Source organism: the organism of the source record quoted next, assembly GCF_019968985.1.
Source record: "MAG: Porospora cf. gigantea B chromosome Unknown PgB_NODE_84_length_43949_cov_119.755, whole genome shotgun sequence".
NCBI lineage: Eukaryota > Apicomplexa > Conoidasida > Eugregarinorida > Porosporidae > Porospora > Porospora cf. gigantea B.
This window is the reverse complement of record NW_027179299.1, coordinates 17,091-43,949: the sequence shown is the minus strand read 5'-3', so window position 1 is coordinate 43,949 and position 26,859 is coordinate 17,091. Positions and strand designations below refer to the sequence as shown.

The 26,859-nt window shown below is 56.5% G+C and overlaps 15 protein-coding genes across 31 annotated transcripts; 10 read left to right on the top strand and 5 right to left on the bottom strand.

Moving 5' to 3' along the window:
* Positions 1-57: 57 nt before the first annotated feature.
* On the top strand, positions 58-1,324 carry KVP17_000065 (uncharacterized protein; the record flags this gene model as incomplete). 2 transcript variants are annotated; one of them, XM_068515796.1, is made up of 1 exon in its annotated part: positions 58-1,324. In XM_068515796.1, a coding segment is annotated over one exon (1,267 nt), but the record flags the coding sequence as incomplete, so codon positions are not given. The 2 variants fall into 2 exon arrangements, with proteins under 2 accessions (XP_068371426.1, XP_068371427.1); XM_068515797.1 differs by having other exon boundaries at positions 212-1,324.
* Positions 1,325-1,485: 161 nt separating this feature from the next.
* Positions 1,486-4,172, top strand: KVP17_000078 (uncharacterized protein; the record flags this gene model as incomplete). Of its 3 annotated transcripts, XM_068515953.1 has the most annotated exons (4): positions 1,486-2,490; positions 2,748-3,245; positions 3,274-3,777; positions 3,804-4,172. In XM_068515953.1, 4 exons carry the CDS (start codon positions 1,486-1,488, stop codon positions 4,170-4,172), a joined length of 2,376 nt encoding a protein of 791 aa, XP_068371457.1. The 3 variants fall into 3 exon arrangements, with proteins under 3 accessions (XP_068371457.1, XP_068371456.1, XP_068371455.1); XM_068515951.1 differs by lacking the exon at positions 1,486-2,490 and having other exon boundaries at positions 2,775-3,245; XM_068515952.1 differs by lacking the exons at positions 2,748-3,245; positions 3,274-3,777; positions 3,804-4,172 and having other exon boundaries at positions 1,588-2,532.
* A 1,145-nt stretch (positions 4,173-5,317) lies between these two features.
* KVP17_000069 (uncharacterized protein) lies at positions 5,318-6,061 on the bottom strand (the record flags this gene model as incomplete). The annotated part of the gene is made up of 1 exon (XM_068515851.1): positions 5,318-6,061. One exon carries the CDS (start codon positions 6,059-6,061, stop codon positions 5,318-5,320), a length of 744 nt encoding a protein of 247 aa, XP_068371435.1.
* Positions 6,062-6,147: 86 nt separating this feature from the next.
* Positions 6,148-7,855, bottom strand: KVP17_000077 (uncharacterized protein; the record flags this gene model as incomplete). Of its 3 annotated transcripts, XM_068515941.1 has the most annotated exons (2): positions 6,148-7,088; positions 7,144-7,855. In XM_068515941.1, 2 exons carry the CDS (start codon positions 7,853-7,855, stop codon positions 6,148-6,150), a joined length of 1,653 nt encoding a protein of 550 aa, XP_068371454.1. The 3 variants fall into 3 exon arrangements, with proteins under 3 accessions (XP_068371454.1, XP_068371453.1, XP_068371452.1); XM_068515940.1 differs by lacking the exon at positions 7,144-7,855 and having other exon boundaries at positions 6,148-7,086; XM_068515939.1 differs by lacking the exon at positions 6,148-7,088 and having other exon boundaries at positions 7,133-7,855.
* A 252-nt stretch (positions 7,856-8,107) lies between these two features.
* KVP17_005204 (uncharacterized protein) lies at positions 8,108-9,013 on the bottom strand (the record flags this gene model as incomplete). Its single annotated transcript, XM_068515010.1, has 1 exon — positions 8,108-9,013. The coding sequence occupies one exon, from the start codon at positions 9,011-9,013 to the stop codon at positions 8,108-8,110; it is 906 nt and encodes a 301-aa protein (XP_068371469.1).
* KVP17_000076 (uncharacterized protein) lies at positions 9,004-10,362 on the top strand (the record flags this gene model as incomplete). 2 transcript variants are annotated; one of them, XM_068515938.1, is made up of 1 exon in its annotated part: positions 9,004-10,362. In XM_068515938.1, the coding sequence occupies one exon, from the start codon at positions 9,004-9,006 to the stop codon at positions 10,360-10,362; it is 1,359 nt and encodes a 452-aa protein (XP_068371451.1). The 2 variants fall into 2 exon arrangements, with proteins under 2 accessions (XP_068371451.1, XP_068371450.1); XM_068515937.1 differs by having other exon boundaries at positions 9,172-10,362.
* A 20-nt stretch (positions 10,363-10,382) lies between these two features.
* Positions 10,383-11,159, top strand: KVP17_000073 (uncharacterized protein; the record flags this gene model as incomplete). Its single annotated transcript, XM_068515915.1, has 1 exon — positions 10,383-11,159. The coding sequence occupies one exon, from the start codon at positions 10,383-10,385 to the stop codon at positions 11,157-11,159; it is 777 nt and encodes a 258-aa protein (XP_068371445.1).
* Positions 11,160-11,179: 20 nt separating this feature from the next.
* Positions 11,180-12,596, top strand: KVP17_000071 (uncharacterized protein; the record flags this gene model as incomplete). Of its 2 annotated transcripts, XM_068515870.1 has the most annotated exons (2): positions 11,180-11,238; positions 11,276-12,596. In XM_068515870.1, the coding sequence occupies 2 exons, from the start codon at positions 11,180-11,182 to the stop codon at positions 12,594-12,596; spliced, it is 1,380 nt and encodes a 459-aa protein (XP_068371439.1). The 2 variants fall into 2 exon arrangements, with proteins under 2 accessions (XP_068371439.1, XP_068371438.1); XM_068515869.1 differs by lacking the exon at positions 11,180-11,238 and having other exon boundaries at positions 11,352-12,596.
* Positions 12,597-12,638: 42 nt separating this feature from the next.
* KVP17_000083 (uncharacterized protein) lies at positions 12,639-13,073 on the top strand (the record flags this gene model as incomplete). Its single annotated transcript, XM_068516036.1, has 1 exon — positions 12,639-13,073. One exon carries the CDS (start codon positions 12,639-12,641, stop codon positions 13,071-13,073), a length of 435 nt encoding a protein of 144 aa, XP_068371463.1.
* Positions 13,074-13,109: 36 nt separating this feature from the next.
* KVP17_000070 (uncharacterized protein) lies at positions 13,110-15,844 on the top strand (the record flags this gene model as incomplete). Of its 2 annotated transcripts, XM_068515865.1 has the most annotated exons (2): positions 13,110-13,124; positions 13,154-15,844. In XM_068515865.1, 2 exons carry the CDS (start codon positions 13,110-13,112, stop codon positions 15,842-15,844), a joined length of 2,706 nt encoding a protein of 901 aa, XP_068371436.1. The 2 variants fall into 2 exon arrangements, with proteins under 2 accessions (XP_068371436.1, XP_068371437.1); XM_068515866.1 differs by lacking the exon at positions 13,110-13,124 and having other exon boundaries at positions 13,196-15,844.
* A 31-nt stretch (positions 15,845-15,875) lies between these two features.
* On the top strand, positions 15,876-17,170 carry KVP17_000063 (uncharacterized protein; the record flags this gene model as incomplete). 2 transcript variants are annotated; one of them, XM_068515794.1, is made up of 2 exons in its annotated part: positions 15,876-15,930; positions 15,960-17,170. In XM_068515794.1, 2 exons carry the CDS (start codon positions 15,876-15,878, stop codon positions 17,168-17,170), a joined length of 1,266 nt encoding a protein of 421 aa, XP_068371424.1. The 2 variants fall into 2 exon arrangements, with proteins under 2 accessions (XP_068371424.1, XP_068371423.1); XM_068515793.1 differs by lacking the exon at positions 15,876-15,930 and having other exon boundaries at positions 16,112-17,170.
* Positions 17,171-17,186: 16 nt separating this feature from the next.
* KVP17_000074 (uncharacterized protein) lies at positions 17,187-18,644 on the bottom strand (the record flags this gene model as incomplete). 3 transcript variants are annotated; one of them, XM_068515927.1, is made up of 2 exons in its annotated part: positions 17,187-18,173; positions 18,201-18,644. In XM_068515927.1, the coding sequence occupies 2 exons, from the start codon at positions 18,642-18,644 to the stop codon at positions 17,187-17,189; spliced, it is 1,431 nt and encodes a 476-aa protein (XP_068371447.1). The 3 variants fall into 3 exon arrangements, with proteins under 3 accessions (XP_068371447.1, XP_068371446.1, XP_068371448.1); XM_068515926.1 differs by lacking the exon at positions 18,201-18,644 and having other exon boundaries at positions 17,187-18,161; XM_068515928.1 differs by lacking the exon at positions 17,187-18,173 and having other exon boundaries at positions 18,180-18,644.
* Positions 18,645-18,682: 38 nt separating this feature from the next.
* Positions 18,683-19,951, top strand: KVP17_000080 (uncharacterized protein; the record flags this gene model as incomplete). 2 transcript variants are annotated; one of them, XM_068515989.1, is made up of 1 exon in its annotated part: positions 18,683-19,951. In XM_068515989.1, the coding sequence occupies one exon, from the start codon at positions 18,683-18,685 to the stop codon at positions 19,949-19,951; it is 1,269 nt and encodes a 422-aa protein (XP_068371459.1). The 2 variants fall into 2 exon arrangements, with proteins under 2 accessions (XP_068371459.1, XP_068371460.1); XM_068515990.1 differs by having other exon boundaries at positions 18,731-19,951.
* A 23-nt stretch (positions 19,952-19,974) lies between these two features.
* KVP17_000072 (uncharacterized protein) lies at positions 19,975-25,257 on the bottom strand (the record flags this gene model as incomplete). Of its 5 annotated transcripts, XM_068515897.1 has the most annotated exons (13): positions 19,975-20,254; positions 20,282-20,492; positions 20,521-20,652; positions 20,679-20,806; positions 20,833-20,989; positions 21,018-22,396; positions 22,424-23,596; positions 23,623-23,722; positions 23,749-23,896; positions 23,923-24,357; positions 24,385-24,946; positions 24,975-25,222; positions 25,249-25,257. In XM_068515897.1, 13 exons carry the CDS (start codon positions 25,255-25,257, stop codon positions 19,975-19,977), a joined length of 4,962 nt encoding a protein of 1,653 aa, XP_068371441.1. The 5 variants fall into 5 exon arrangements, with proteins under 5 accessions (XP_068371441.1, XP_068371440.1, XP_068371442.1 ...); XM_068515896.1 differs by lacking the exons at positions 20,282-20,492; positions 20,521-20,652; positions 20,679-20,806; ... (7 more) ...; positions 24,975-25,222; positions 25,249-25,257 and having other exon boundaries at positions 19,975-20,202; XM_068515898.1 differs by lacking the exons at positions 19,975-20,254; positions 20,282-20,492; positions 20,521-20,652; ... (7 more) ...; positions 24,975-25,222; positions 25,249-25,257 and having other exon boundaries at positions 21,007-22,203.
* Positions 25,258-25,295: 38 nt separating this feature from the next.
* KVP17_000086 (uncharacterized protein) lies at positions 25,296-26,759 on the top strand (the record flags this gene model as incomplete). The annotated part of the gene is made up of 1 exon (XM_068516071.1): positions 25,296-26,759. The coding sequence occupies one exon, from the start codon at positions 25,296-25,298 to the stop codon at positions 26,757-26,759; it is 1,464 nt and encodes a 487-aa protein (XP_068371468.1).
* Between the last annotated feature and the right edge of the window lie 100 nt (positions 26,760-26,859).

The following is a 26,859-nucleotide window of genomic DNA, read 5'->3' as shown; positions in this document are numbered from 1 at the left end:
AGGCTGTAGGCTGGGAGACGTGCCCGTTTTCGTGGGTAAGACCCAGAGACGTCCCAGGCGGCACCTACTGCAGCTGATCCACAACCTACTATTCGGCGTCAAAGACAACCCAGGCGACCTCTTGGCATCCATATATGACTTCCATGGTTACCCTGAGGAGGCCCAGGGGGAACAAGCGTCGCGGATATCTGAGTTCTGCAGCGCTTTGAAGATGAACGAGCTTAATTCGCTCCTAGCTGTATTTGCGGTGCATCGCATCCGGAAAGACGAGAGAGAAGCAGTTCTCAAGCCCTTCGTCTCATGGCTTGTGGAGCCGTATCGGAATTGGAAGGAGGAAACACCGCGCATGGAACAGCCTACAGAGATGCAGGAACCCGCGAAGGCGAGGGAGCTAGACGAGGAGGCAGAGATTGATACGAAAGCGAGGGAGCTCGACGAGGAGGTAGAGATTGATACGAAAACGAGGGAGCTCGACGAGGAGGTAGAGATTGATACGAAAGCGAGGGAGCTCGACGAGGAGGTAGAGATTGATACGAAGGCGAGGGAGCTCGACGAGGAGGCAGAGATTGATACGAACTCGAGGGGTGCACAGTCAAGCTATGTGCAGGCGAGGAAGTCCGAGGAGGAGGTAACTGATATGAAAGAACTGGCCACCTCCGTGGCGCTCGAGACCTCCGAGAATTGGAAGGAGCTGGCTGACCCTCCGTGCAACCCGGTGACTGCCGTGGAGGTCGGCGATGTCGCCGAGTCGGCCGCTTACGAGAATGGTCCCGCGGAAGAGAGCCCTCTACCCAGGCCACTGACTCCAATAACTGAGCCTTCTGTTCGGGGAAACTATGATGACTACTCTGCTGACACTTCCATTGTGAAAAGCTCAATGAGCCTCACAGATTCTCCCATCTCCGTTGAGGCCGACCGCAAGTATGATGTTTATATGGACCCGGCTTTCCAACCCGTACCGCGCCCAACCGCCTTGGCTGAGCCCTTCCCACGAGTAGGAGTGCCTGAAGCAAACGCTTCCTCCAGTTTCGCACCGCCCGTTGGTACGTCCGATCATTCAAGCTACAACGGCACCAGCGCCATGAGTGCCTTAACCACCGAAGAGGGGGAGATGTTCCAAGCAGTCTTGGACACGTCCACACCCGCCAACTCCTCCGCACCCTGCAATGCTGACAGCGTCCAAAGCTCTGACTTCCCCAGCTCAGAGATCTACAATCCGCTGGAGAACGAGAGAAAAGACCCCATAGCTGCGAGTGCAACACTTCTGCACGACCACGCGGAGGAGACTTTGGAGTCGGAACGGAAACGACGGCGGTTGGAGTGAAAGAGTGAATGGCTGCGTGATCTGACTTGTCGCAGTTTAGACTGGCGTACGTGCTATCCGCGAAGGACCTGGGATCTGACGTCGATGGCAAACACCACGCTCTGGCGCTGGAACGCTCCTTGATGCGCAAATCAAAGTTCTGTTCTTGAAATTCGTCCATTATGGCGGCACGTATTGTGTGCCTTGTCGTGCCACTTCCTGGGAAAAATGCCCTGTGGAAGGTTCTGGATGTTATGTCGCGGGCAGGTGGCTGCAGCTCGTCAATGAATCAGCAAGGACGTGGGCTGCTGAGACGTAGGGGGCTCACGGTCGCGACTGCAGCACCCCTCAGTTATGAGGGTGTAAAGAGCGTGTGTTTGCATTTGGACGGAGACGTCTTGAACGAGGAGATGCAGCGCGTATTGCTGAACGCTGTGCGGGCGGAGCCTGATTTGCGGATGGTCACATTTTCGGAGACTGGCAGAACTAGAATTCTGTCCGACAGTATACAGCTGACGTCGGAATCTGGAGGCGCTGAGGCCCTTTGGGTGGTGAGACTTGACCACGCCTCTCGGTCTTTTTGTCCTGTACTTCTGAATCTTGAACACCAGGACTCTAAGAAGAACGACATCAAGGTGCTTAAATCAGCTTGCTCTAGGGTAATGCAGCTGTTTCGAGACGTCAAACCTCCACACATCGGCATTCACGCCTCCTACCAGCCGTACGCCGCTCTGGCTAGCACCTCTATGGGTTACGCGTCGTCCCGTTTGACGCCAGACATCCTGTGGGACCGGCGCTTCCCAGCCGATAACGCTGCTGATGCTCGTCCGTTCCTTGATGCCAGATTGTTGGCGAAACGGCCGTCCTTCGATGCGAGACCAGCTCAGCGTCCATCCGTTGACGAGAACGAGAAACCAGCAAAACGGCCGGCCATCGACGGGACAGCTCAGCGCCAATCCTTCTATGAGAGTTTCGATGATAGGTCACAGGGTCCATCCTTCGAGGGGAAGCCGACAGAGCACCTCAATGAGAGGCCAGCAGATGTGCAGATCCGTCAGCAGCTAATTGCACTCGACACGCGCCTCGCCCATGTCGAGCATGTCGTGGAGTCTTTGGTTGTTGCCCTGTCTCGTTGGCTGCGAGCGTCGACCGTCGTCGTTCCCAGCTCCAACAAGAGAGAGAGCGAGGTGGCCCTCGACAATCGCACTTCGAAGACTCCTCGGAGATGAGGGGGGGTTGATTCGGCCGCCTCTGAGAAAACTAAATAATTGATGAACCTCTGTCACCTCTTCAGATGTCGTCCGACTCCAAAACGGTACGATATCTGTCTTCAGAACGTGCGTGTACGAGATAGGAGGGTTCTTCAACACTTTCCCTCTAGACAGCTGCCGTCGACAGATCACCTGTACCTCAACAACGTGAGGTCAAAATGCTGCCAACATAGGCGTACCTCGCGTCCTTCTCGCCATCTATGAAGACTCCTCAATGGGTGGCCGAACGGCTGACTGCAGAGAAGCTGCAGCCTGTTGCTAACAGACGCGATAGCATCTTCGCATCTTGCAACCACGGCTTCAGACAGTGGAGGGCAGCGAACGACGACTACCTGGGTTCGGGGTTCACTCGGGGGCACATGGCAGCGGCAGGAAACCACAAGAACGACCAGACAGATATGGATCTGACGTTCCGACTGGAGGCCAACATCTTGCCTCAGCTCCACCAGAACAACGCTGGAGTATGGCGCTTGCTAGAGTTCCTCTGCCGTTGTTTGTTGGCACATTACAAGACGGTTCATGTGCTATCAGGGCCTCTATACCTGCCTGACAAATTCGAGTCATTCGTTAAGGACCACGCCTCGTTACAGACGCCACACTTTGTTCGAGCGGACCCCCCCGAGGTAGGCGACTCCTTGACGAAGTTCATAGACAATCGGACCAGAATCCGAGTGAGATGCGGCCTCACACGACACGCAGAACACGATAACGTACAGCGTCCTCGGCCGAAATGCGGTTGCTGCTCCAACGCACCTTTTCAAGGTTGTGGTGGCGAGCGTTCCCCGACTAAAGACCAATCCACCTGTTCTCCTTGGATGTTTCGTGGTCCCAAACCATGTGCTGCAGGCTCGATTTCCGCTCGCGTACTTCAAGGCGCCAATGGATTTCATAGAGGACCGCGCAGGACTGGACCTTTCGGCCCTGCGTCGGTTCATCCACAAACAGCACGGACCCTCAAGCACCCACTCTTGGACGCCCTTCGACGTTGGGGTCCAGCTCGAAGCGGCCCTCTCAGGAGTATCTGAGGGCTCTGTCGCAGACAAGATCAACATTGCGTACGAGAAGCAAATGTGTGGCTTTCAGAAGCCGACAAGTGTTTCCGCCGACAAGGAAAATTCCAACAAGTGTTCCAGATTTCACCTTACTCCGCCAGAAAAGCTGCTGCAAGCCGTGGACATGTGCCGCCATCTGGATCTCGTCGACGTGAGTAACGGCATGGACATACACAGTTCCGCGTCTACCCTGCCCTGGCGCTGGAAACCTTCGTGGCGTTCTGGTCTGCACATTGGCAGCAGGTCTCATCGGAGGCAGAGTTCGAAACGTTCCAACAAAAATTGATGAAGGCCTGTCGTGACTTCGGTATGGACGCTGCGACGTTCCGAGAGCGGTTCGAGAAGGACATCTTCTTCGCTCGGAAACGCTGGACGCGAATGCTGCCTAAAAAGAAAGCAGCGGCCGTCATTGCGAAGCTGGAGGCCCTTGACATGTCCTTGACTGAGGGTCTCCCCCCCAAGACTGACGAGAAAGCATTGAAAGTGTGCTGTGATCCCAGCCTTCTAGATGTGTCTGCGCAGTACACGCCATCAATCACGAGGTAACCTTGCGCCATGAATGTAGACCGGAAGTGCTCGCAGCAACCACCAGCGAGCCAGAGGAGTGCACCAGCGTCACAGGCTCGCTCGTCAGAGTCGTCAGCCACTGCACCGCGATGGCATCATAGACAGCCAGTCCGCGTATCGAGGGAACCAACAGCCTGCTCCCTGACCAGGCGGGGAGCACTCGCTCTGGCTGGGTGCAACGAGATATGAGGCCCTCCAAATCTGTGGAGGTCGCTGTCTTTCCGCCGGAGAACTGACGCCACCCTCCGCGAGCCAGGTCACAAATGCGGACAGCGCCCGCCTCCAGGGCGAAAGCAGCCAATGGGGCAGATTCACTCAGGGCCACGCCCCGACTTGGCTTGTCACAGGAGTGCGTCTGAAGGATGCCGAGCTCGGGGCAGGCCAGCAGCCGTAGATGCCCAGAACTCGACGCCGCGCCCAGACGACCCGCAGTGTTTCCGACGAGGCTCACCAGGCCTTCGGAAAAGACAACAGTGGCAGCCAAGGCCCCGAAAGTCCGCAGATCGTGGTGCCAAACAGACCCGTCTATTTTAGCCACAATAGCCGTCAACTCCGATACGAACCGCGAATCAGTAACCATAGCATCGACTCGATGAGTCACAGATTTCAAGCTCGGCGGGGCCTCGAGAGGCGCACGCAGCACTGCGCGGCCCCCAGAGCCCCAGTGCGCCACGATGTCAGGCACTCGGGAGTCGTGTAGCGAGACAGTCCCGGAGGCGTTGCTAGTTAACACCAAAGTGTTTGTGGGGTTGAAGTGAACCGAGCTCAACCGATCCATGGTCGGCTTTGGCAGTTTCCAGCTGACTAGCGGTTTCATGTCGCAAAGTTTCCACAAGGAGCACACACCTGGAGCTACCGTGGCCAAAGTACTGCCGCAGGAGGACAGGCACATCGACGATATCGCCTCAGAGGTCTCGGTGGAGTGCACTGAACTGTAAAGCTCCGCCAGACCCTGGTCTTCCAAAGTAAGCAGCGGAGACTGCTTTCCCAATCGATACATGCTCAAATTTCGCAAATGTCTCAAAGCGCCAATGCACGTCGTAAACGTCATTCGTGAAACAGCATCTCCAGTAACCGTCGGGGAGGACATCCCACCCAGTCTGGGATGGCAGACTCATCAAGCTTTATCGTGTCTGCTCCACGTCCACGATAAGCGTCTGCCGACGCTTCCCAGTGAAGACCACCTGCTGGTGAGTGGTCGTGAACCACTGCCTACCGTCGGGCTCCCTGAGTGAAGCTCTAGCGGAATACCACATCTCCTGGCCCAGGCGAACTTTATGTTGAGGAACAACCACTCGGAAACGGAGTGTCAGAGGGTTTATCGTCTCGCCGGCTCGGATGATGCGATCCCATCTCGCGATCTCAATGCCTACCGCGTCGGCACGCGCTGTGTCCTCTATAACTACGTGCAGAGTGGAGTCGCCCTTCAATATCCAAGGTTGTTCACCTTGTCGGAACCTAACGCTTCCATATATGACAGTGTTCAGCACCGGTGCGCACGCCACAACGGCTGAGGTTGTTGGCTCTTCATCCCATTTGAACGTCTCCTGGCCACCCGAACTTTTCCAATGACGACCGCTCGGCTCGATTACATCGGCATCCAGGCTATAAACGTCGCTGCCTCTCTTGACATCCTTTTCGTCCACTTCCACTTCAAACTGGAACGTATCCAACTTGACAGGCCCGCCCAAAGAAGCCTCGAACCGGCCCAAATCTCTTACTCCTCGTGTCGGGTCCTTGACACGCACTTCCATCTTCGTGCCGTACTCTAGGCTGCTAGGTCGCCTGTCAAACACAACTTCTCCCTTTACAGAGAGCCGCCTTCCCTGCAACCCCCAAGCCATAGTAAGCAAACCTAAAATCTGCATAGAGTTTGAATGTGGAATTTAGCATTCATGACATGCAGGTAGATTGCGTTGAGTTTTGGTTAACTTTCATGAATACGAGTGACAAATCAAGCCTCAGCTTCAGCCTGGGCTGCCTGGTGCGCAGCAGTGGCCTGTTCCACCGCGGCCTGGAAGGCCTGGTCCTTCCGCTCCACCATCCTTCGGTACTGCTCGTCGGAAACGTGCACCCACGGCTGCGGGAGTTGCTCGTCCGGGGAAGGCTGGTAACGGGCTGCCTGGGTCTCGCTCAGGTTGACTTGCTGCGGTTTGGGGTCCTGGATGGCGTTCATGGCCTGGTTGTAAAGCCGCAAGTAGTCAGGAGAGTACAGATTCTGCATCTCCGTGGTGGGGATATGGCACCACTGGTTCTGCAGCACAGGCAGCAGCAGCGGATGCCCTGGATGCAGCGGAATGGGGTCTTCCGGGTCCACACCTTCAGGCAACGGCTGAGCCGGGTTCTCCTGCTCGTCCTGTCGGATGAGGCTTTCCTCGAAGTTATTAGGCAACATCTTGGGTTCGCTTGGATGGCCGTAAGGGTTAAGACCAGCATGCGTCTCGCGGTACAGGTCCAGGAGGTCAGCATTGACCCGCATCCACATGGCATGCATGTCGGCCTGAGATAGGTCGTGCGGGTCAATGGGGTAGACTTTGACGTCGGTCTCCCGAATTATGATGGGCACGTCCACGGGCACGGGCTTCTTGCGTTCCTCCACCACCAGAATCGGCTTCTCTCTGTTGCACTCCACTTCGTAGACGTTTTTGTCGTCGAAGATCATCTTCGGTACTATCTGACGTCGGATGGGGACGGGAACGAAATGGTCGTCGAACTTCATGACGGGTACCGGCACGTCCACGTTGACGACCTTGGGTACCATGAACGGTACGGGGACCACTGTCAGCGGGCGCTCCGTTGTCTTGATAGTCTCGCCCTCCACTCGAATCACATTCACGTCGGTGCTCTCATACGAATCCTCATCCTCATCCTGGCTCTCCTCGATCGGCGACATCACTGCCGGAGGTTAGCATCAGTATTGACGTTTTTATATTTCATCACTACCTCTTACCTTTCGTTTGAGCGCCCCTCTCTGTCGCGTCCAGCACTGCACTCTCCGACTTCGTCTTCGACTTCGGTCCCTTGGAAGACGGCTTCGACTCTGACTCCTCAGGAGCAGCGTACATTGTATGTCCCGTCTTCTCGTCAACGCCTACAGGCGGTCCCTTGGCCAACATCGTGCCCTCTGGGACGTAGCGAATGACCTGCTCGACGTCCTCACCGTGCTCCACATATCGGACGACTTCTCGAATTTGGGGGACCTCGACAACACGTTCAACCCATTTAGTCGTAGGTTTCGTGACCTCCACTGTCCTCTCCACAACTTCGATCTTAGGAACGTACTTGTCAACCGGAGGCCCCACGATTACCGGAACCTCGACGTACCGGTCTATAACCCGCTTCTGGGGGACTTCCTTCGCCTTGTCGATGAACTCCGGAGTCTCCTTGGGCACTTTCTTCACAGTCTCTGTGACCTCGATGCGAGGAACGTAGGTCTCCACATCTTTGATAACGGGTACCTCCACAGTGCGCTCAGTGATCTCCACCGGCCGCTGGACCAAAACGGTCTCATAATCCTGGTAGACCCGCTCCGAGATCACCTCGCCTCGGGAGTGGTCTACGTTCTCATGCACCACATGGGTGCTGGACGCTTCGTGCTGCGTCGAGGGCAGATTGCACTGATTGCACCTGTCCTGATCCACAGGTCCAAAGTAGAGCTGCATTCGTGGTTTCCTTAACCTCTTACGCCTTTACAGTCAACACAATCTTTCCGTGTGAAGTTCGACATGTCTCTTCTCGCAGGAATAATGTGTGTCGTTCGACTGAGAATTCGCAATCCACGGCTCTCTCGCTGTGCACACATGTTAATGATTGAGGAGAAAGGTCGGATATCCCGTCTCCACGTGTATCCAGTCGGGAGACCGTTTGCTGGACATCAAGGCAACGACACACACACGCAGGCGTTACATCACAAGTTACATCTTTTCAATCAACGTTTCCAGCGGCGGCATGGGGGGAAGGTGGCCCCAGTAGTCCTCCGTTTTAGGGTCGGTGACTACGGCGGGGACCAGCCAAGGGGGCGGTATGAGTCCTTGCGGTGTCATCAAACAGGGAACGTGCACCACATACGGCGTGAACGGCAGTGATCTCTCTGCAGGCGGGGACGCACACTCCTCACTGTAAAAACTGTCGCTTCGAAAAGGGTTCAGCATGGGAGACTCGCGTTGCCGCACAGACTCAGACGGGATTGGCGCCTCACAGTTGGTCTTGGCGGGAGCAGATATGCAACCTGCAGTGTCTGCGGTGGAGCAGTCGTCAGGAAACGGCACTGAAATGTCCGCCTCTCGCCTTCTCCCCGCGGGCTCGGCCATGGTAGACTCAGGGATGGTACACTCAGGGATATTGAACTGCACCTTCAGAAACTCCCCCGTAGACAGGTCTAGGGACCCAACTTCGGGTTTGGCAACCTCGCGCTCAGTCGTGCCCGCTTGCAATGCCTCCTGGAAGTCAAATGCCTGCACGCGAGTAGCAAAACCAATCCCAATCCAGGCAAACCGTCCGTCCGGGTTCGCTAAGCGAATCGCAAAATACCTAGTGGAGTCGGTCACTTTCTCCACCGCAAGCGTGTAGTCTTCCACAGGCACTTTAGCCTCGGCGAATAGAACTTCACGTTCCTCTGGAGGGTCCCTAGATTTGAGACTGATGTAGAGCTCTGACTCGGCTTGACCGCGGCGGCGTCGAACCACACTCAGGGAGCCCCCCCAGAACCCCACCTGGAATTCGGCCGCGCGGTAACCTGCTGGTCCGCGACCGGTTGCCGGCAGCGGGTGGGCCTGCACTTTGTCGCACCTGAACAAGACCTCATCCATAAATGCAGCCATTCCAACGATCTTTGGAAGCGCTACAGGATTGGGTTGGTTCTCCGTACCGGCGCCAGGCTGAACAACTCCTGGCCTCCAGAGACAAAAAATTCGCACTGCTGCTTAACTCGCGTCGACTGCCACTCAAGGGATGGTCCCCAGAAGACGTGGAGACGTTTATGCAGCTGGTGTCGGCCATGGATTCTCAGGGCCAGACCGTGGCGGCAGGCGAGCGCGAAGGTCGTGTGTGGGCCTGCACGGTGCGGAAATCGTGGTCTCACGGCGTCGGTAGGTCCGGGGACTTGCTGGCGCTGCAACCGAAGGCAGTGGGGTCCTCGCTGCTCAACAAGCTGGCCTCTCGACTGTCGTTGGACCTGCTTCAGCGGGGATGCGGCCTCAGCAGCATCAAGGCCTCCGTTGTGTTGCCTGTCGCGACCGGTATGGGCCTCTTCTTCACTTTCGCGAGCCTGAAGCTCACGCGCCCACACTGCTCCGAAGTCCTCATATCGCGAATGGACCAGAAGTCGTGTCCGAAGGCGGCGACGCTGGCGGGGTTGACGCCTGTGTTCGCCCCTCTACAGATAGCTGGCGAGTGTATGAAAACTGACCTCAACGCAATCAAGGAACGCGTCTCCGACAACACATTGTGTGTAGTCGCCACCACAAGCACCTTTGCGCCTCGGTGCCCCGATGATGTTGTCGGGTTGGCCCAGCTATGTGCGAAACTGAATTTGCCGCTGGTGATCAACAATGCATTTGGGCTTCAGTGTAACGTAGTTTGCAAGCAGATTCAACGAGCACTTGTCGCTGGGCGAGTGGATTTCGTAGTGCAATCCACAGACAAGAACCTCATGGTGCCCGTTGGAGGATCGATAGTTGCGTCTCCGGACCCCTCGCTAGTCGACTCGGTGGCGTCTCTATATCCAGGCCGGGCGGCATCCAATGTTCATGTGGATGTGGTCTGCACGCTGTTGGAGATGGGACTCAACACGTTCATCGAACTACGCCAAGAACGACACAAGCTCAGCCTCTCGATTAGAGGTGCCCTTGAAGAGAAGCTGCCTGGTTTCAAACTCCTGGACACAGAAGGCCTGAACACCATTTCCCATGCACTTGCACTTCCCCCCAACATGGACCACAATCTTCTCGGATCAATGCTAGCTCTGCGGGGCGTTACCGGAGCCCGCGTTTGCAGCCAAGATGCTGCACAACCCTTGTTCGGGTTGTCCAAGTACGGAGCGCATTCTGACGAGTTTCCGCACAGCTATCTATCCTTCGCCATAGCCGTCGGCTCAACAACGGCAAACGTTGATGCCTTCGTTTTCAAGCTCGTTGATGTGTTCCAGACGTGGTTGGGTCGCACTGAATGAATGCCGGCTAATTTTTAGCGATGTTGCCAACAACGCTGCAAGGATTGGTGCTGTCGTTTTTGGAAGCACCTGAAGTGGCAGCACTAGCTGCCGACTCTCGCTTGGCGGGCTTGCGGTACTGGAGCGAGACCTCCGTGTCGCCGAGGTCCAACCAGGTCGCTAGGGCGTACTTCGCCGACCTATACCGCACACTGACAGGAGATGAACCGCAGGCAGCCACATTGTCCGACCTGAAACGAGGGTGTCGAGAGGAGTGTCAATGCGGCCTCGTACTGGAGTTGTCGGCGAGCTCCCGTTTCTGGTACGCTCGGGTGTGTAGATCTATAACAGAGGTGAAGCAATGCCTGCAGCGGGTGCTTCGCAGAAAACATGTTGCTGCGTCGTTGATCCACCCGGGATGTGACATCGTGCTCAGCGAGTATTTGGGCCGACGTCTCATATCTCAGCATATCCTCTCTAACCGTTTAACATTGCGATTTGACGACAAGACGTTGACAACAGACTGTCTGAGTGGCCTCCACGTTGCAGGCCCTGTGGACAGCCCCTATTGTATAGCTGGAGATACCCTCCAAACATTGCAGCACACAGCGCTGAGGTTGGCTCTCGCTGACGGGGAAATTGAGGCGGAGGTGAGCGACGTCGCCCTCACCGTCGGAGGCCTTCCGCTAGTGAGTCCGTGCCTGGCGGTGACGCTTCCCCGTCGTCAGGGTGTCTCTCCTGGTCCCCTGCAGCTTACTGATACGTGGACTACGCTCTTCCAAGGCCCACAGCCAGACTCCCTGCCTCAAGATCTGTAATTCGTACATTATTGGCAAACATGTCAAAGCAGCGTGTTGCGTACTTCTACGATACAGACGTAGGGAGCTACTACTACGGGTAGGTCACCTTATATACGGCGTATAACATTTTCCAGCTCGGGGCACCCCATGAAGCCGCAGCGGATGCGGATGACCCATGCACTCATCCTCGGCTATGATTTGTACAAAGACATGGCTGTCTATCGACCTCACAGGGCCATAGAGCCCGAGATAACACAATTCCATGATGGTGAGTACGTGAGTTTCCTGGCGGAGGTTAGCGGAGATGCCTTCAAGGACTACGCCCCTCAGTTGAAGAAGTTCAACGTGGGTGACGCTACGGATTGCCCGGTGTTTGAGGGCCTCTACGACTTCCAGAGGTCTTGCGCTGGAGCGAGCATTGACGGCGCCATGAAACTCAACCACATGCAAGCGGACGTGTGTGTGAACTGGTCCGGCGGACTCCACCACGCCAAGAGAGCTGAGGCCTCTGGCTTTTGCTACCTCAACGACATCGTCCTGGCGATTCTCGAGTTGCTGAAGTATCATGCGCGGGTCATGTACATTGACATCGACATTCACCACGGAGACGGCGTGGAGGAGGCCTTCTTTGTCTCGCATCGGGTCATGACGGTCTCATTTCACAAATTTGGGGACTTCTTTCCCGGAACAGGCGACGTCACAGACGTAGGATCTGGCAGCGGCAAGTACTACGCACTGAACGTCCCGTTGGGGGACGGCGTCACGGACGAAGCATTTTTACGTATCTTCAAGACAACGGTAGATAAGGCAGTCACAGTTTACCAGCCTGGGGCCATTGTCCTCCAATGCGGAGCAGACTCCGTGGCTGGTGACCGCCTGGGCCGTTTCAACCTCTCGATAAAGGGACATGCCGAATGTGTTAGGTTTGTGCAGTCGAAACGGATTCCGCTTCTGGTGCTTGGCGGCGGCGGATACACAATTCGGAATGTCGCCCGTACTTGGGCGTTCGAGAGTGCGGTGATCTTGAACCGGCACGCAGATCTCTCTGACGCGATACCACCCAACGAGTACTACGAGTATTTCGCTCCAGAGTACAACCTGCACCTACCGCTGACCAACATGGCCAATGTGAACACACCTGAAGACATGGAAGCTCTGACACAGCGGCTGCTGTCCAACCTGTCGATGTTGGAGCACGCTCCTGGAGTACACTTCGCTTACGCGCCTCCCGACTTCTTCCAACGAGAAGTGGATGACGACGACAGGGCCCAGCACGAAGTCCACGATGAGGGCGGCGGGTTGGCGGCTGGCTCCAGACCGCTGTCTCAGGCGCCACATCTGCTCCGGCGGCCGGATGACAACTCGGGCCCCGTGGACCAGGAAATGGACCGCGACCAGAAGGCTGGGCTAGAGATGATGCAGGTGGGAGCTGCTCCCCGACCGCGTGCGGACTGATGTATGTGCTGTTGTCCCTCCCCAAAAATTAAGCGATTTTCGATGGCCTCATTCGCAGACGACTTCCCAGAGGAGTACGAGGACGAGGATGACCAGCCTCAGCTGGAAGCTGCGGTACCCACTGGCGTGAAGCGGATGACTGGAAAGTCGGTCGACCAGAAGGAGAGAGTCATTCTGAAGCTCCGAGCCTGCCTCGTCTGCCGGGTCATCATGTCGGAAGAGCAGTTTTTTGAGTCTGGGTGCCCCAACTGCCAATTCTTGCAGCTTGACGGCAACCGCCACGCGATCTGGGAGTGCACGACGCCCAACTTCTCGGGAATGGTTGCGCTTCTGAAGCCTGAGGGATCCTGGGTGGCAAGATACATTCAATTAGGCGGCGATGGGGCACTTGTAGCAGGGTGCTACGCTGTCAGCGTGATCGGAGAGCTACCCGAGGCCATCCGAGACCAGGTACAGTCATACCAGTACGCTGCTTAGGAAGCTTGCTTGTGACAAACGTGTAATTTGAAACGAATGGACCTCGATGATGTGAGCTTCAGGGCAGCCTCTCATTGCAGCTGCTGCCCGAGATCAGTCTTGATGGAATTAAAGGGCAGGACATGGACGCACTTATAGTCGAGAATCAGGAGTTGAAATCGAGATTGGAGATTGCCCTTCTGGAGGCTGAGGCCCGCGAGTTGGAGCAAGAAATCACCATTGCACAGCTTAGTGCCCAAAATGCCGAGGCCGGCGATAGATACAACCCCGCGGCTGTCCAGGCAGAACAGATGAAACGCCAGAAGGAGGTCTCCGACCTCACCAGCGCGCTGGAGACAATGCGCAGCGTCAACGCTGACCTGACCCAAAGACTACACGAGCGCGAGCAGGTCCTGACCGAGGTGCTCTCGTCCTATGAGGAGTGCCGCAATCTCTACGAAGCGATGCAAAATGTACAAGACGGCGTGGTGGAGGACTTGCAGCTCTACCAGGAGGCCTTCGCCGTGGAGAAGGCCTACGCTGCCAGTGTGCAGGACATGGTCGCCGTACTCGAAGGTCATTTGGGTTCTTCCAAGGCCGAAGTCAGCCGTTTGAAAAACGCTTTACTCACGCTGAGCACCAGAGCCAAGGACAAACTGACCTCGTTGCTGACGGCGAATGCTGGTTTGGACGACGAGACGAAGCGCTTGGCTGCTAGCGTAAAGGGGCTACAGTCGCAACTGGCTCCCCGGTGGCGGTTGCTGGCAGACGCGTCTGCGAAGGGGAACAAGAGCGTTGGCGGCAGCAGCCTGCGCGCCCGCATGGCGGAAGTTGAGTCTGTGTACCTGGAGCACCAGGTGCAGGCCGCTGAAGCGGGACTTGACGAGGCAGGTCGAGCCGCTCACACCCAAAACCTGGATGTTGTTCGTCTAGCGTGCTACTTGCAGGTGGGCCTACAATACGCCTACGAAGCGCATGTAACTGACATGATGACCGACGCAACAGAGAACCCTTTATCAGTGGGCAAGGATCGAGGTTTCTTGCGATGGATCTACAACTTCGTCTGCGCTTCCGCTGACTTGATGCTCCATCTGCACCTGCTGATGAAAACCGTGGAGACTAGGCTAGAGGTCACGCCAGATCTGAGGGGCAGTCTGGATGCTGCTTCTGAATTCGTCATGAAACACTTAGTCTCCTTCAGCGAGGACCGCATGCTGACTATCCCCTGCACACCTCTAGAAGATGCCACTACCTCTCTCCAAGGCTTCCTCGGCATTGCAGACATCGCTTCTGTTGTGTCCTCTTCGGACACAGTGGACTGCTTAGTGCTGGCGGCCTTGCTCAGTAGGCTTCTGCCTGTTGGTCTGTGTCTCATTGGTAACGTGAAACCCGACTTGAAGATGCGCGCGGTGTTCACCGACCAGGCCGCCAGCGACCTGTTTCAGTCGATAGAGACGTGTATGGTGCGCCTTCCGTTCGCGGGGCTCTTCCCTCCAACGGAGGCCAAGGAGATACAGGTGATGTTTCGCACCTGGTCTGCTGGGGACGTTCCCGCCGTGACGCTTCCACGTTCAAAGTGGAGGACTCCTTTTGATGTTCTCGAATTTTTGTGTCGAGTAGGGGACGCGTTTCGGTGCTCGCTTTTAGGATACGACGTTGAGACATTCTCTAGTTGGACACGCGACCAGTTTCATCGGGTGGAGTCGCTGATGGACGAAAAGCCGCAGGATGAGGTGGATCAGTCCACAGAATCGATGCTAGGCGACTTTGACGCCGCGTTCGATCTTCTGGAACGCGCTGTGCCTACCACTACGTCATACACACCCTTCATCATGATTGAGGTGGCAGAGCTGGAAGTGGTGGCAGGCAGGGCGCCAACGCTGAAGAACACCGAAGAGCTGGAAGAGCTGCAGAAGCAGCTGGAGGAGGCCTTGAGGATTCAAGCGGAAACTGCGACGGAGAAGACGGAGCTGGAGAAAAGGTGGACCGAGGTGCGTTACGAGCTGGAGTCACAGAAGGTCCTGGTCTCAGAGGTGGAGGGTCTACGGAAAGCTGAGGGAGAGATGGCGGCACTGACCACATCGCTGCGGGAGGAGGCGCGGTACAATGTGAATCTGAACGAGTCACTCACTTCCGACGTGCAACAGTGCCGCAAGCAAATAAAGGACTTGGCAGAGAAGGTCGACCGTTACCGAAAGCGGCAGCAGAAGCACGGCGACGGAACCGGAGACCTCGCAGAGTTCGAAATATCTCGCTTGAAGTCCGTTCTTGAAGCTCTCGCACAAGACAATTGGGCTCTCTCGGTGGAGCTAGCGGGAATGCAATTGGAAAACAGCCAGGGCACCTTCAAGAAGCTGGAGGCGTACGTGGAGTCAAAGAAGCTGATGCCGGTTTCAGCCGTCAACCCTGCACCTCTGGGGCCCTTGGAGCTGTATCAACCCAAAAAGCAAGATCCTCCTTCTACCCCAAAGGTCTCTGTGCAAGCTCTGATGTCAGAGGCCATGTCGTTGGAGAGTGACATCCAGCGAGTGTCCCGCTCCTGGATGGACACGTCAGATGTGAAGAAGGCGCTGACGGTGAAGGTCGATTCGGATGCGAAGCTGAGCCTGCGTCTGCAGGCGCTGCAGCGCAAGGTGGCGTCGCTGAGAGGAATGACGCCCGTGCTGCAGCCAATGCCAGCAGAGGGGCATGTCATAGGAAAGGCCACTGTATCCGCGCCCAGCAACGGCCACGCGTTGGTTTTGTCTGCTAGGGAATTCGTTGAGCTGCAACGTGGGCGTACTGTTCTGTGAGTGGTGTAGAAATCGCGATTTTGCGCCGGCAATGGACCGGCTCACAGTGCAAATTCTGAATGCTGCCCTAAAAGATTATCTCCACCGTGAGTGCGGCTTTCTATCGTCATTCCAGCTCTCAATCGGCAAAGTTTAGAGCTTTCGACCAGAGACGGGGTCGTGTTGAAGAACGTCGCGCTTAACACGCCCGTCATCAATCAGAAACTTGCGGAGTCGGATGTCCCCTTCTCAGTGGACGGGGGTGGTGTTGGTCACCTGCGCGTTAACATGTCAGGGTTTCCCTCATCTGTCTCTCTAGAGATCCGCGACTTGGACGTCCATCTAACTCCAAGCGTTACCAAGGCTATGGGAGTCGCTTGGAAGAAATTGACCACGCCCCATTATCCAGACCGCAAAGAGTATTGGGACCCGACAAGACCTCTGCCTGTGGCAGGCGTCCCGCACCAGATCTGTCCCAACTGCCGGTATGACTTGACACGACCTGCCCGTGTACCAACGGACACAGACCAGGAGGACGACTACGCGGGTTGCCTTGGTTCGCGACACCCTCGGAAGCGGACTATGTATGAGATTCCGGGACCTCGATCGCCTCCTACCAGTCAGTGCGTATCTCCCCTGCTACCGGACGTCCAGGCTAACCACAGTTTTCCTCCAGAGCAGCCTGCGTTCTACCCCCCTCAACAGGGCTTCCCACCTCAACAGAGATACCCCCCTCAACAGAGCTTCCCACCCCAACAGGGATACCCTCCTCAACAGGGCTTCCCACCTCAACACGGATACCCTCATCAACACGGCTTCCCACCTCAACAGGGATACCCTCCTCAACAGGCATACCATCCTCACCAAGAATACCATCCCCAGCAAGGCTACTCCAATCAGCCCTTCATTGTTCAGCTTCCAGCGTCCTCAGACTCCGAGGAGACGGAGTCCGCCACTCGCCCACACTACCAGACCAACTTTGTGCACCGTCAGCGGTCGGAACCTCTCCCTGCGAATCTGCGAGGCTACGGTGGGTCTCGACGTATGGATGTGCAGCCTGCGATGCCCGAGTACCAGGCCGAGCCACCCAGTCAAAAGTTTATGAGGCGACGGCTGGGCGAGGGCCCCCAACGTCCGCCCAAGCAACACCTCCCAAGACGTCCTTCCGCCAGACATAGCACCGGCCGCGCAGCGGTGAGTCGGACTCGTCATTCTAGTAGTCAGGCCGGGCCTGAATCTCCGGTTATCGACTACCATCAACTACCGGCAGCTGGCTTTAATCAGCCGCCTCAATTACCTCCATTGAGTTTGAATATCCGATCTCAGTCAAAAGAGCGGAAGAGGTGATGGATGGTCTTTGTAGTCACGAATCGGCATTGTCTTCGATACAAGCTAGGATCGCAGCGCCTCGACCACTTCCATCGGACGTCAACTGAAACTTGATCAGGTCGCACAACTCAGATCCTAGAATCCGTGAGAGCGAACTCCTCACCGCGTCTCGGTACAGCGGGTTCTGCGTGTACAGCGAGCCGTCCACCGCCACAGTCATCCCTCCCATGGCGGGTTGGAGATACCTGGTTCGGTAGCAAACGGCTGCCACTATTGTAGCGACCAAGGCTGCGGATCGGAGCACCATCAGTGTCACGCATTTCTTCAGCACTTTCCGGCCCTCCAGTGCCAGATCCCAGTGCCAAATCTCCTTGAGCGCGGTTGCTGTAAGGGTGAGATCTGGTGTGTCGTCGTTGAACATGGTGAGGCAAACTTCGGAACTGATGCTGTTGCGCTTCCAAGCAAGTGGAGCGACGCCTGCTTGGAACACCCGGAGCACCAGGTGGCGGCACAGCTCACCCAGGTAGAGGCCGGACACCATCTTTTCAAGCTGCTGCAATCCTTCCTCAGAGCTCTCCAAGTCCACCTCGTAGTCAATCGCCGTCCTAGGCAACCCCCTACCAAAAGAGCCGGCCTCTATATTAATGATGGATCCGATATAGTTGAAGGACTGTGCCTCGGGCTCCACATAGCACATATTGTAGCCTGTTCCGATGATCATGCCCACAATACATTTTGGCGCACGCCACGAAGATTCGTACGCACCGGTTATGAGGGTTCCAGTAGAGTCGTTGAGGCAGGCGACCACCTTGCAGGGCATGCTACGGCGCTTGAACGCCTCGGTAAGCAAGGCCACAATGTCGCGGCCAACTACAGGGTCTTTCGTCAACAGTCCGGTGCTAAAGCTCTTCGTCCAGTGCAGCAGCACTGCTTGGTTAATGCGTACATGGCGCACTCCGAAGGAAAAGGTGAAACCGACTTTGGCACTAGTGTCCCCATGAACGTTCATCAAATCCCCAACCTAGGTTCACTCAGGCCCTCGCCTCACCTTGGTTGCGATCTGGTCAAACAGCATAGTGGCTGTGGCCTTGGGGTCCACCAGCCCCTGCGGCATCTCCGTGCTGTAGAAGTCCTCTCGCACGTTCTTGTGGACGTCATTCACGGTCGCTTTGCCCTTACCCTCGAGGTGTACCCGCCCTGCCCGAAGATGGGTGCCACCGAGGTCGACTGCGTAGTATACACCCTGTTCACGAGTCGTGGGAAGGTGGCGAACGCAGGTATCGACCATATAGAGGGTACACTCCTCCGAGTCGAAGTCTCGTGAAGGACGTTCCTTGTGCAGTTTCAAACCCAATGTAAGCTCATCAGTGAATTTTCGAACGATACCTTCAGATATCGTTTTCGTAATGGTCAACTTGCTAGCCCAGTACTCATAGCGCGCCTCGAGACAGCTCGAAAACTCCGAGTTCTCCCCTGCTGACATGGAGTTCATGAAATCGGAAATACGACATCGTGACGAAGAGTGACGCCATGCAAGGGGGACAACATCCCGACTACCGTGTGCCAGTGCGAAATACCATGTTCTGTTTCCACATCTTCGCTCTTGGTGGGGTGGTCTTCGCCACCAAGGTTCCGCCGCTACCCGAGGTCGGGGATGCCAAGGTTCCCAAGCAGATTGAACGGTTGAATCAGAAAAGTGAGTTCTCTGTTCCCTCCTGCCCCACAAAGAATTTGATGAAACCGCCGGATCAGACCGTATCCAAGATCAACATTATGAAGGAGATTAACGAACTCCTTTGCCTGATGGCTCTGCGTACTGGACAAAAGGGCAAAGAGTGCTACAGTCCGGGCAACGAGATGACACAGGCCGCCGCTAAAGGCTTCGAAATCAAGGAGGTCATCAACCGCCCACCGGCGTCGGCTGACGCCGAGGCCATTCTGACCTACAAGAAATACCACCAGGCCCTTCAAGTGGTTTTCATGGCGTTCTTCCACGACGACTCCGGTAAAAAAGTTGCAGAGTTGGGAAGCATGAGCTTCAAGCTGCCTCGCTTCCCGGATGTAACCGCTCTGTTGCACGAAAACAAATGGCAGGCAACGCAGGTCTTGATCACGATCGGGGGTGGTCTGCAGATTGACAAGAACCTGTACCGCAATGAAGAGCACAGAGTCCCAGGTGATCGACGCAAGACATTTCGCGACGCTGAGCCCAATTGCAACTGGACTTTCATTTCGCAGCTCGAGAGCGTCATAGGTTGGCTGGACGACGCACGGGAAATCGGGTCCCAAACTGACATGAAGTGGTGGAAAAAGCACATCGAAAGCACAATGTTGCCGGAGACGTTGGTTCCACTGGCTGACCAGCAGCGAATCTGGAAGACAGTGGTGGCCTTCCTGACCCCGATGAACTTCAGGTTTGCCCCGGGACTGTCAATTGGGGAAGATCGCGCATCACCTTCAACAAAACCTGGGACGTACGCTGCTTGGACGTACCAGGCCTTCAAAACATTATACAACCACCTCGCAACGCTGCAAGTCACTGACAATAAGGGGGTTCCTATCGACGGCGCTCTTCGCGCCCTTATAGCCCACAAGGCCTTCTTCGACCGCGTCGGCCGCCTCAACTACCCTGGGAAGATGGATTCCGTGAATAACCAGCGCGAGCGTTTGCTTGGGACGCTGCTCCAGTCTCGAATGAGTAGCCTTAAAGGCAACACAAAGGCCCTCGCGACGAAGCTGTGCACTGACCATGAAGTGGCGTGCTTCGCGAGGCTCCGCTCCCTCTCGGTTCCCTCATGAATGTCAGTTGTCACACCAAATGCTTACATGGCACCCCAATACTCGTCACATGAGCACTCATCCTGCTTGATGGGGATCACCTCGGGGGTTGTAGCCTCTGGAGGAGTCTTCTGCCGTTCGAAATCCATGGGTCGGGTCGGTGAGGCCCTCCACAGACCGGTAATTCCGTTCATAAAGCGGTCTTGGTACTGCTCTGGCGAAATAACGGTGGGCTTGGACCACCGCTGGTCAGATCGTATGCCAGAGACCATGGTTGCCAGCGACTTCACGGACGTCTCAATTTGTTTGTCCCAGGTATAGGGCCTGAATTTGGCACAGAGCGAGTCCTACCTGCAAAAGTCAATCAGGCCCGCATGAATTGTGAAGGAGCCATAGCGGACGTCGATAATAAGAAGAAGTGAATAGTCAATCACCTCCACAGACGACAGAAAGCTACAGTCCGAAGTCACCGCTTCGTGAAAGCGGCGCACCACCTCTGCGGGCAGGCTTAGAGGCACTCCCGAGGTGAACTGCACCCAGTTCTGGTCCCACAGGATAGGGACTGCTGATGCAAGCATTTTGGTCCTTACTGGAGCTGGCGTTGGGAACGTGCACAACCTTTAAGACGTGCTCTCGAATCACCATGGTCCACGGAAAGCCATTAGGCTCTTCGGAGGAGGAGCGGGCAGCCGCCTCCTCCAGATGTTCGGGTTCGCACTGCACTGTGACATCTGTGTCCGTTCCTCACCAATGGTCGCGTGTGAAGTGGGTTTCATCCGAGTGCAACCTACCCCCTTCACGTCGAAGATAAGGATGCTGCGGTCAACGTTGCCGGCGGTGAAGTCCTGCAACCCGACTAACCGAAGGAGCTTTGCGCTGTCAATGTCACACGCCAGCCTCACTTTTTCTCCTCCATGCTTAGCGACGTGTCCAACTGCATACATCGTATCGGAGAGCACCGCTGGCAGTTTACTCTTCCTAGGTAGGTTCCCAGGTATACGGGCAGCCAAGTAGGCGCAGGGGGGTAGGGGTCTACGGCGTACCGAATGTTGGCGATTACTGCGTGGGAACGCTCCTCAAGACCCACCCAGAAAGCACTTCTTCCAACGACTGCTGTTGTTGAGACGATTCGTGAGCGTGGTGTGGGCCCACACCACGTCCTCTGGGGCTCCGTCAGCCAGGTTTGCCGGGAAATCTGAAGCCAAGCCAAGGTGAAAGCACCGTGAGTACCGTACCTCGAACAGGCCCAGTGCCGGCACAATGGTGGACTCGATTTTTTCCTGCTGTATCTTGATCAGGCGTTTCAGCAAGGCGTTACCATGCGTTCGGAACCACCGCACTTCTTTGGGGTTGAGCTGCTTTATGATATAGCGTCGGTCAGCACTAAGACCGAAGTCCGCACCGCTCTTCCCACCGTCTCCGCTGAAAGGCGTCGTACGCCGAAGAGAGCGGTACAAGGAGATGTCGTCTACACACAGCAGGTGGCGCAGCGCGTGGAAATGCTTAGGAAGAATCATGGTTACCTCGACGGTGCTCTGCTCGCGGACTAACGCATGCTGCGACGCAGCACGTGGTAGAGTGGTTTCGCTGATGGGTGGAAGGGGGTGGCGGGGAGAAGCCAAGGGGCCCAGTTGTTGTAAAAAGGAGAAGAGAGATTTTGGCTCAATGTCAAATTCCCCAAACGACAGAGTAACTGTAAGATCCGGATCGGCGTCGTCGTCGTGAAGCGCACTAATGACTCGATGCTTGGCGTCGGTAACCGCCTTCGTAGCCTGCCAGTCGGTCGCCAGTGTGAAGAGTGGCCGCGAGGCCCAGCAGCCTGGTGGACAGTGGTTCTGCGACACTATGCGACTAGGGCCCGAAGAGATCTCAACACGTTTCTCCGCCACCATCAGCGACATCGCTCGCCATTTACCCAAAGCACCCGCCAGAGTCATCGGTATCGCCTCCTCGAACCAAGTCGTAACAAAAGTAGCCTGCGCCTGGAGAAACTGCCACCCCGACATCTGTAGTTGGGAATCTCCAGAGAGCACGGCATTGGCCCAGTCACAGACCCAGGAGTCCAGTTCCATAAGAGGCGCCTCGGGAGCTCCTGGGAAGTCGCAGACGACGAACGGACAGCCCTCCATGTGGCCCACGTGCTCATCGGAAACCAGTGCCGCCGCGATTATGGGTCCCGGATCCTCTGGCGCCGCCACGTAGAAAGGCCGGCCGAGGAGGCAATTTCGAGGCCCTTGACATGCTGACGAAATGTCTCTGAGCAGAAGGGCCATGTTGGATTTCGTGTCGGGTTCCGCGGTGACAAGCCGCCGAAGTACTTCGGCAGAGGGGAGTGTAGCGGTCAAGCACTGCACCGAAGACCCGAAAGTTTCTATCACTAGGCTGGCAAGAGTCGTCGTCAGCTCGTCAATGGCGGCCAGCAAGCACAACACTGGGTGGCTTTCCGACCTGCAGCCACTGTCGTTTCTGGTAATCGAACCCCAACGTACTCACAGGATGCACACGTTCATCAACGCGACCGAGTCGCACACGAGAGCTGTCAGCAACGAGGTCATCAGTACCAGTTGTTGTGCAGATATTGCGTCAACCCCGGAAGAGGTCAACATGTGACTGAATACGTGACGAGTTGCATCCCGGTGGTGCTTCACTGCAGCTTGCAGCGACAAGAGGAAGGGCACGTGTGCGTAGCCTTCTGGAGGCGGCGATCGTTTCAGGAGACCGACCAGACGTTCGGAAGCGTCCTCCACAAAGACCATCCCAAGCAATCCGTCACCCATCAACGCCGACCAATCACTTTGCAGCTGGTTCGGGACGTTCTGTGCCTGAATGCGAGGCCCGCAATAGGTCAGAAAGTCTTTGTGGTGGTTGTAGAGGAGACATGGCGATTCGGTCCTTCGGATATCACAGTAGAACGACACTATGTGGTTCTGCGACGAAAAAATGAAGTGCTGCCGGAATGCCTCATGACCACATGAAGCAGGTGAATTCTCCTTGAAGAGTAGGAGCTCCAGAAACGACCTGACGGCGAAACGGGACTGCACAACTGATACCTCATGCCAGAGGATGTCAGTAGAACAGCTAGGACACCACACCGTCCACGCCAATCCGAGTGGAATCGCCTCTGTGTTCGCCAAAGGACGGCACATCACTCTCACCCGCGATTCGAAGGCCTGTAGAAAGAGTGCATGCGTCAGGCCGGAACAGCAGGGGTCCTCCACGGCGACTTCGACCAAGCCGAACAGGCTGTGGACGGAACCAGCTGCGGGACAGTGGCGATCTCGAGTCCGCCGAATGAGCTCCTGCAGAAACTGGTCCAAGGTCCACGTGGACTGGTGCAGAGGGAGGTCTTGGGGTGCTCCGCAGAGCGCGAGAGACGAGGGATCAGGTCGCCTGCCATCAGTGTAGCGCTCAAAAACCGGCGGTAAAGGCGCGTTTCGCACCCAGGTAGCCTGCACGTCCATAGGGCGAGTGCGAAGCAGTACTTCGAAGTTAAGGGGGTTCGGTAGCAGCTGCGCACACCCCGGCACTCGCATGTGGGAACTGGGATGCATGAACTCAGCCGCGGTCCGTACATCAAGATCTGGTTCGAGCGATAGAGCGGATGTCCACGCAGATTCCACCGGCAGCAGTATCCCAGCCGGACCTGCCTGCAACTCGAACAGAAAGCTGTCTCATACCCAGCCGTCTCCCACCTGGCTTCCTGCTGCAGCTCCAAGCTGCGGGTGATAATCGCTGAGAGTAGCGATACAAGAGACGAGTGTACAACAAAACACTGACACCGGCGAGAGGAGCCTATGGCGAGATGTCCCAACCCTCACACTTAAAAAGAAAAGTCGTTTCTCTGCAGAACGACCCCAGTCTCTCCTCAGAAGGTGCGAAGTCCTCCTTGGGGTCGAACAGCACCTGCGGTACGCCGTTAGTAATGGCAAACACAGCGTCAATGCGACCTTGCCGGGCGACCCGTAGCTGTGTGCGGACCAGTCGCGACTCACATCCACCATATCCGAGATGACAGTCCCCCCCGTGGTCGCTGCTAGTCGTTCGAGCAGCTCTGATGACACGTCTGAGAAGACGCTGATGCCCACGTCACGGAGCTTTGTGGCGGCCATGCAAGCCACGGCCCCTTGACAAAAGACCACGTCCACCTCAAGAGCAGCGAGCTTCTTGGTCAGGGTTTCCCAGTACGCTTCCTCCTGCGTCATTACGAACTCCAGAGCGACGCGGTTGTCGCGAGCCAGGTACTCGTAAGCGAGACAGCCGCTGTAGAACAAGCAGGAGAGTCTGAGGGCGCCGGACACTGGGAGGCACCACTGAGCAGAGGCTCCCTGCAGTGTCACCCCCGGGAACGAGAACGACTCCGCCGGCTCGATGTCACGGCTCGACGTCACCTGGGCATATCTCGCCCAGCCCGAGTGCCTACGGGTATTCTAGATGAAAGGAAGCGGTCCACCTACTACGCAAGCAAGCATCTCAAGACTGAGTCTCAGCAAGCGCAACGATACCGGCGCGGGTACGTCCGCTACACGACCCATCACCAGCACGCTCTTCAAAAGGTAGGCGCCCAAGTCAGCCACCACGTGGCTGGCGTTGGTCAGGTAGTCAGAGTACTCAGTCCGTTGTAGGCTCTCCGGAAACTGCAGCGCGCGCTGCCAGGCTCTCTGGCAAAAAGCTCGCGAGTCCAGGTGCTCCCAGATCCACGGCGCTACGTTTGGCTGGACACCCAGGTGCACGGCTGCCTCCTCAGCGAAGGCGAAGGAGAAGGGAGTGGAGCAGAAGGCCTTTACCAGCAGCTTACTAATGGCTGCTGCGTCGAAAACGTCGACTGTTGACCTCTTCTGCAGGAGTTTGGAAAATCTGGGGGTTGTGAGTGGAAGGTTGACCATTCGACTTAGAGAGCTCCTGGCGTTTAAAAGCACGGAGTCAGGAGTTACCTGGTCCTGCTGATAGCATCTAAAGCACACTCGAAGGAGGGTTTCGTCGCCAACCATGGCTGACATCAGCAACCCAAACATGGAGCTGGGTGACTCACGGACGCGCCTCTCACACAGCAGGACTCCGGCTGGCATCCTCGTTCGCAACGAAGGAGTTGCAGCACCGCCCACAAAATACCTGCCCGCAGCGACGACAGTGATGCCGACGCCTGAGGGCTGAGAACGGCTTAGTACAGTCGAAGCACACGAGGCAGAGCTCGTCTGGCATCCAGAATTCACGGTCAGTCAAACACGCAGCCGATTCGAATGGCCATGACGCAGGCGGGCGCGTCTGGGAGGGAACCTGGATGTGAGGGAATGACTGTGGTTTGAGGCACAGCCACCCACCTCGTACATCAAAGCAAATATCAAGATTCTCGGCCGAGGTGGCCCGAATGGCTCTAGTCCTCGCTCTCGATCAGGGAACGACAAGCTCGCGGACAGTGCTTCTGCGGGGAGCCAGTGTCGTGTGCAAAGTACAGAAGCCGCTGACACCGCTGTACCCTGAGCCTGGCTGGGTGGAGCAGGATCCTCTGGAGATCTGGGCTACTCAGAGCAGCACTATTGCCGAGTGTGTCGCGTTATCAGGGATAGACAGCGGCCTCATACAAGCAATCGGAATTGCCAATCAACGAGAAACCGTTGTTGTCTGGGACCGACTTACTGGCGAACCTGTATATAACGCCATCGTATGGCAATGCCGCCGCACCAGTAACGAGTGCCTTCTACTGAAGAGGGCAGGGCTGGAGCCAGTAGTACGGCAGAAGACAGGTCTCCTATTGGACCCCTACTTCAGCGCGACTAAGGTCTGCTGGATACTGGACCATGTCGAGGGCGCGCGCCTCCGTGCCGAAAGGGGAGAGCTCCTCATGGGCACAATAGATACGTGGTTGCTTTGGAAGCTCACTGATGGCGGAGAGCATCTCACGGACTTCACCAACGCATCTCGAACGTCTCTCTTCAACATCGACACACTCGACTGGGACCTTGAGCTGCTACGGATATTCCGCGTGCCTCGCTGCATGCTGCCGGACGTTCGGTCGTCTGCTTCCACGTTCTGTGAGGTCAATCTTGGGGGGCGCTCTCGCGCCGTTCCCGTCAGCTGCATGGTGGGAGATCAGCAAGCAGCGCTCTACGCCCATGGCTGTGTCTCTCCGGGGCTGGCTAAATCCACCTTCGGCACCGGATGCTTCCTGTTGGCGCATACCGGCAGTCTCAGAGTGGACTCCCGTGACGGCTTGCTCACCACTATTGCCTGTGACTCCGAAGGCTCTCCGTCTTACGCGTTGGAGGGCTCGGTATTTATCGCAGGCGCCGCTATACAGTGGCTGACCGAGGAGCTGGGTATCCTCAAGACTGCATCGGAGAGTGAGGCGCTGGCGAGATCTGTTGACGATTCCGGCGGCATTTGCGTCGTCCCTGCCTTTGCAGGCCTTGGTGCTCCGCACTGGAAACCACTAGCGCGAGGCGCCGTTTTCGGTGTGAACCAGAACACCACGAAAGCACATATCGTACGCGCCGTGCTCGAGTCCATTGCTCTACAAACCTATGACATCGTGGAAACCATGCAGCGGGAACTGCCTCTCTGCAGTCTGAGTGTTGATGGAGGCGTCACGTCCAATGACTTGCTGCTCGAAATACTCTCTGACACGCTGGGACTACCTGTGGCTCGGCCAGCCATACAGGAGATGACTGCTCTCGGAGCTGGCATGATGGCAGCGTTGCGCGTTGAGGCTATCGATCGGCAGACACTGGACATCCAAGAATTCCACCCCTCGGAGAAGGAGGATACTCGCGTTGCCAGACAGAAGAGATGGAAAAGGGGCCTTCGAGCGCTTTACACGTGGACTGAGTCGTAACGTTTTTTGGCTGAGTTTTCGTCCTGCGGTTGTATCTTAACTAACCTCCGTGGCCTTTAGGACTTGAGTGGGGTGACGTAACCTTGCATGTTGCCAATTT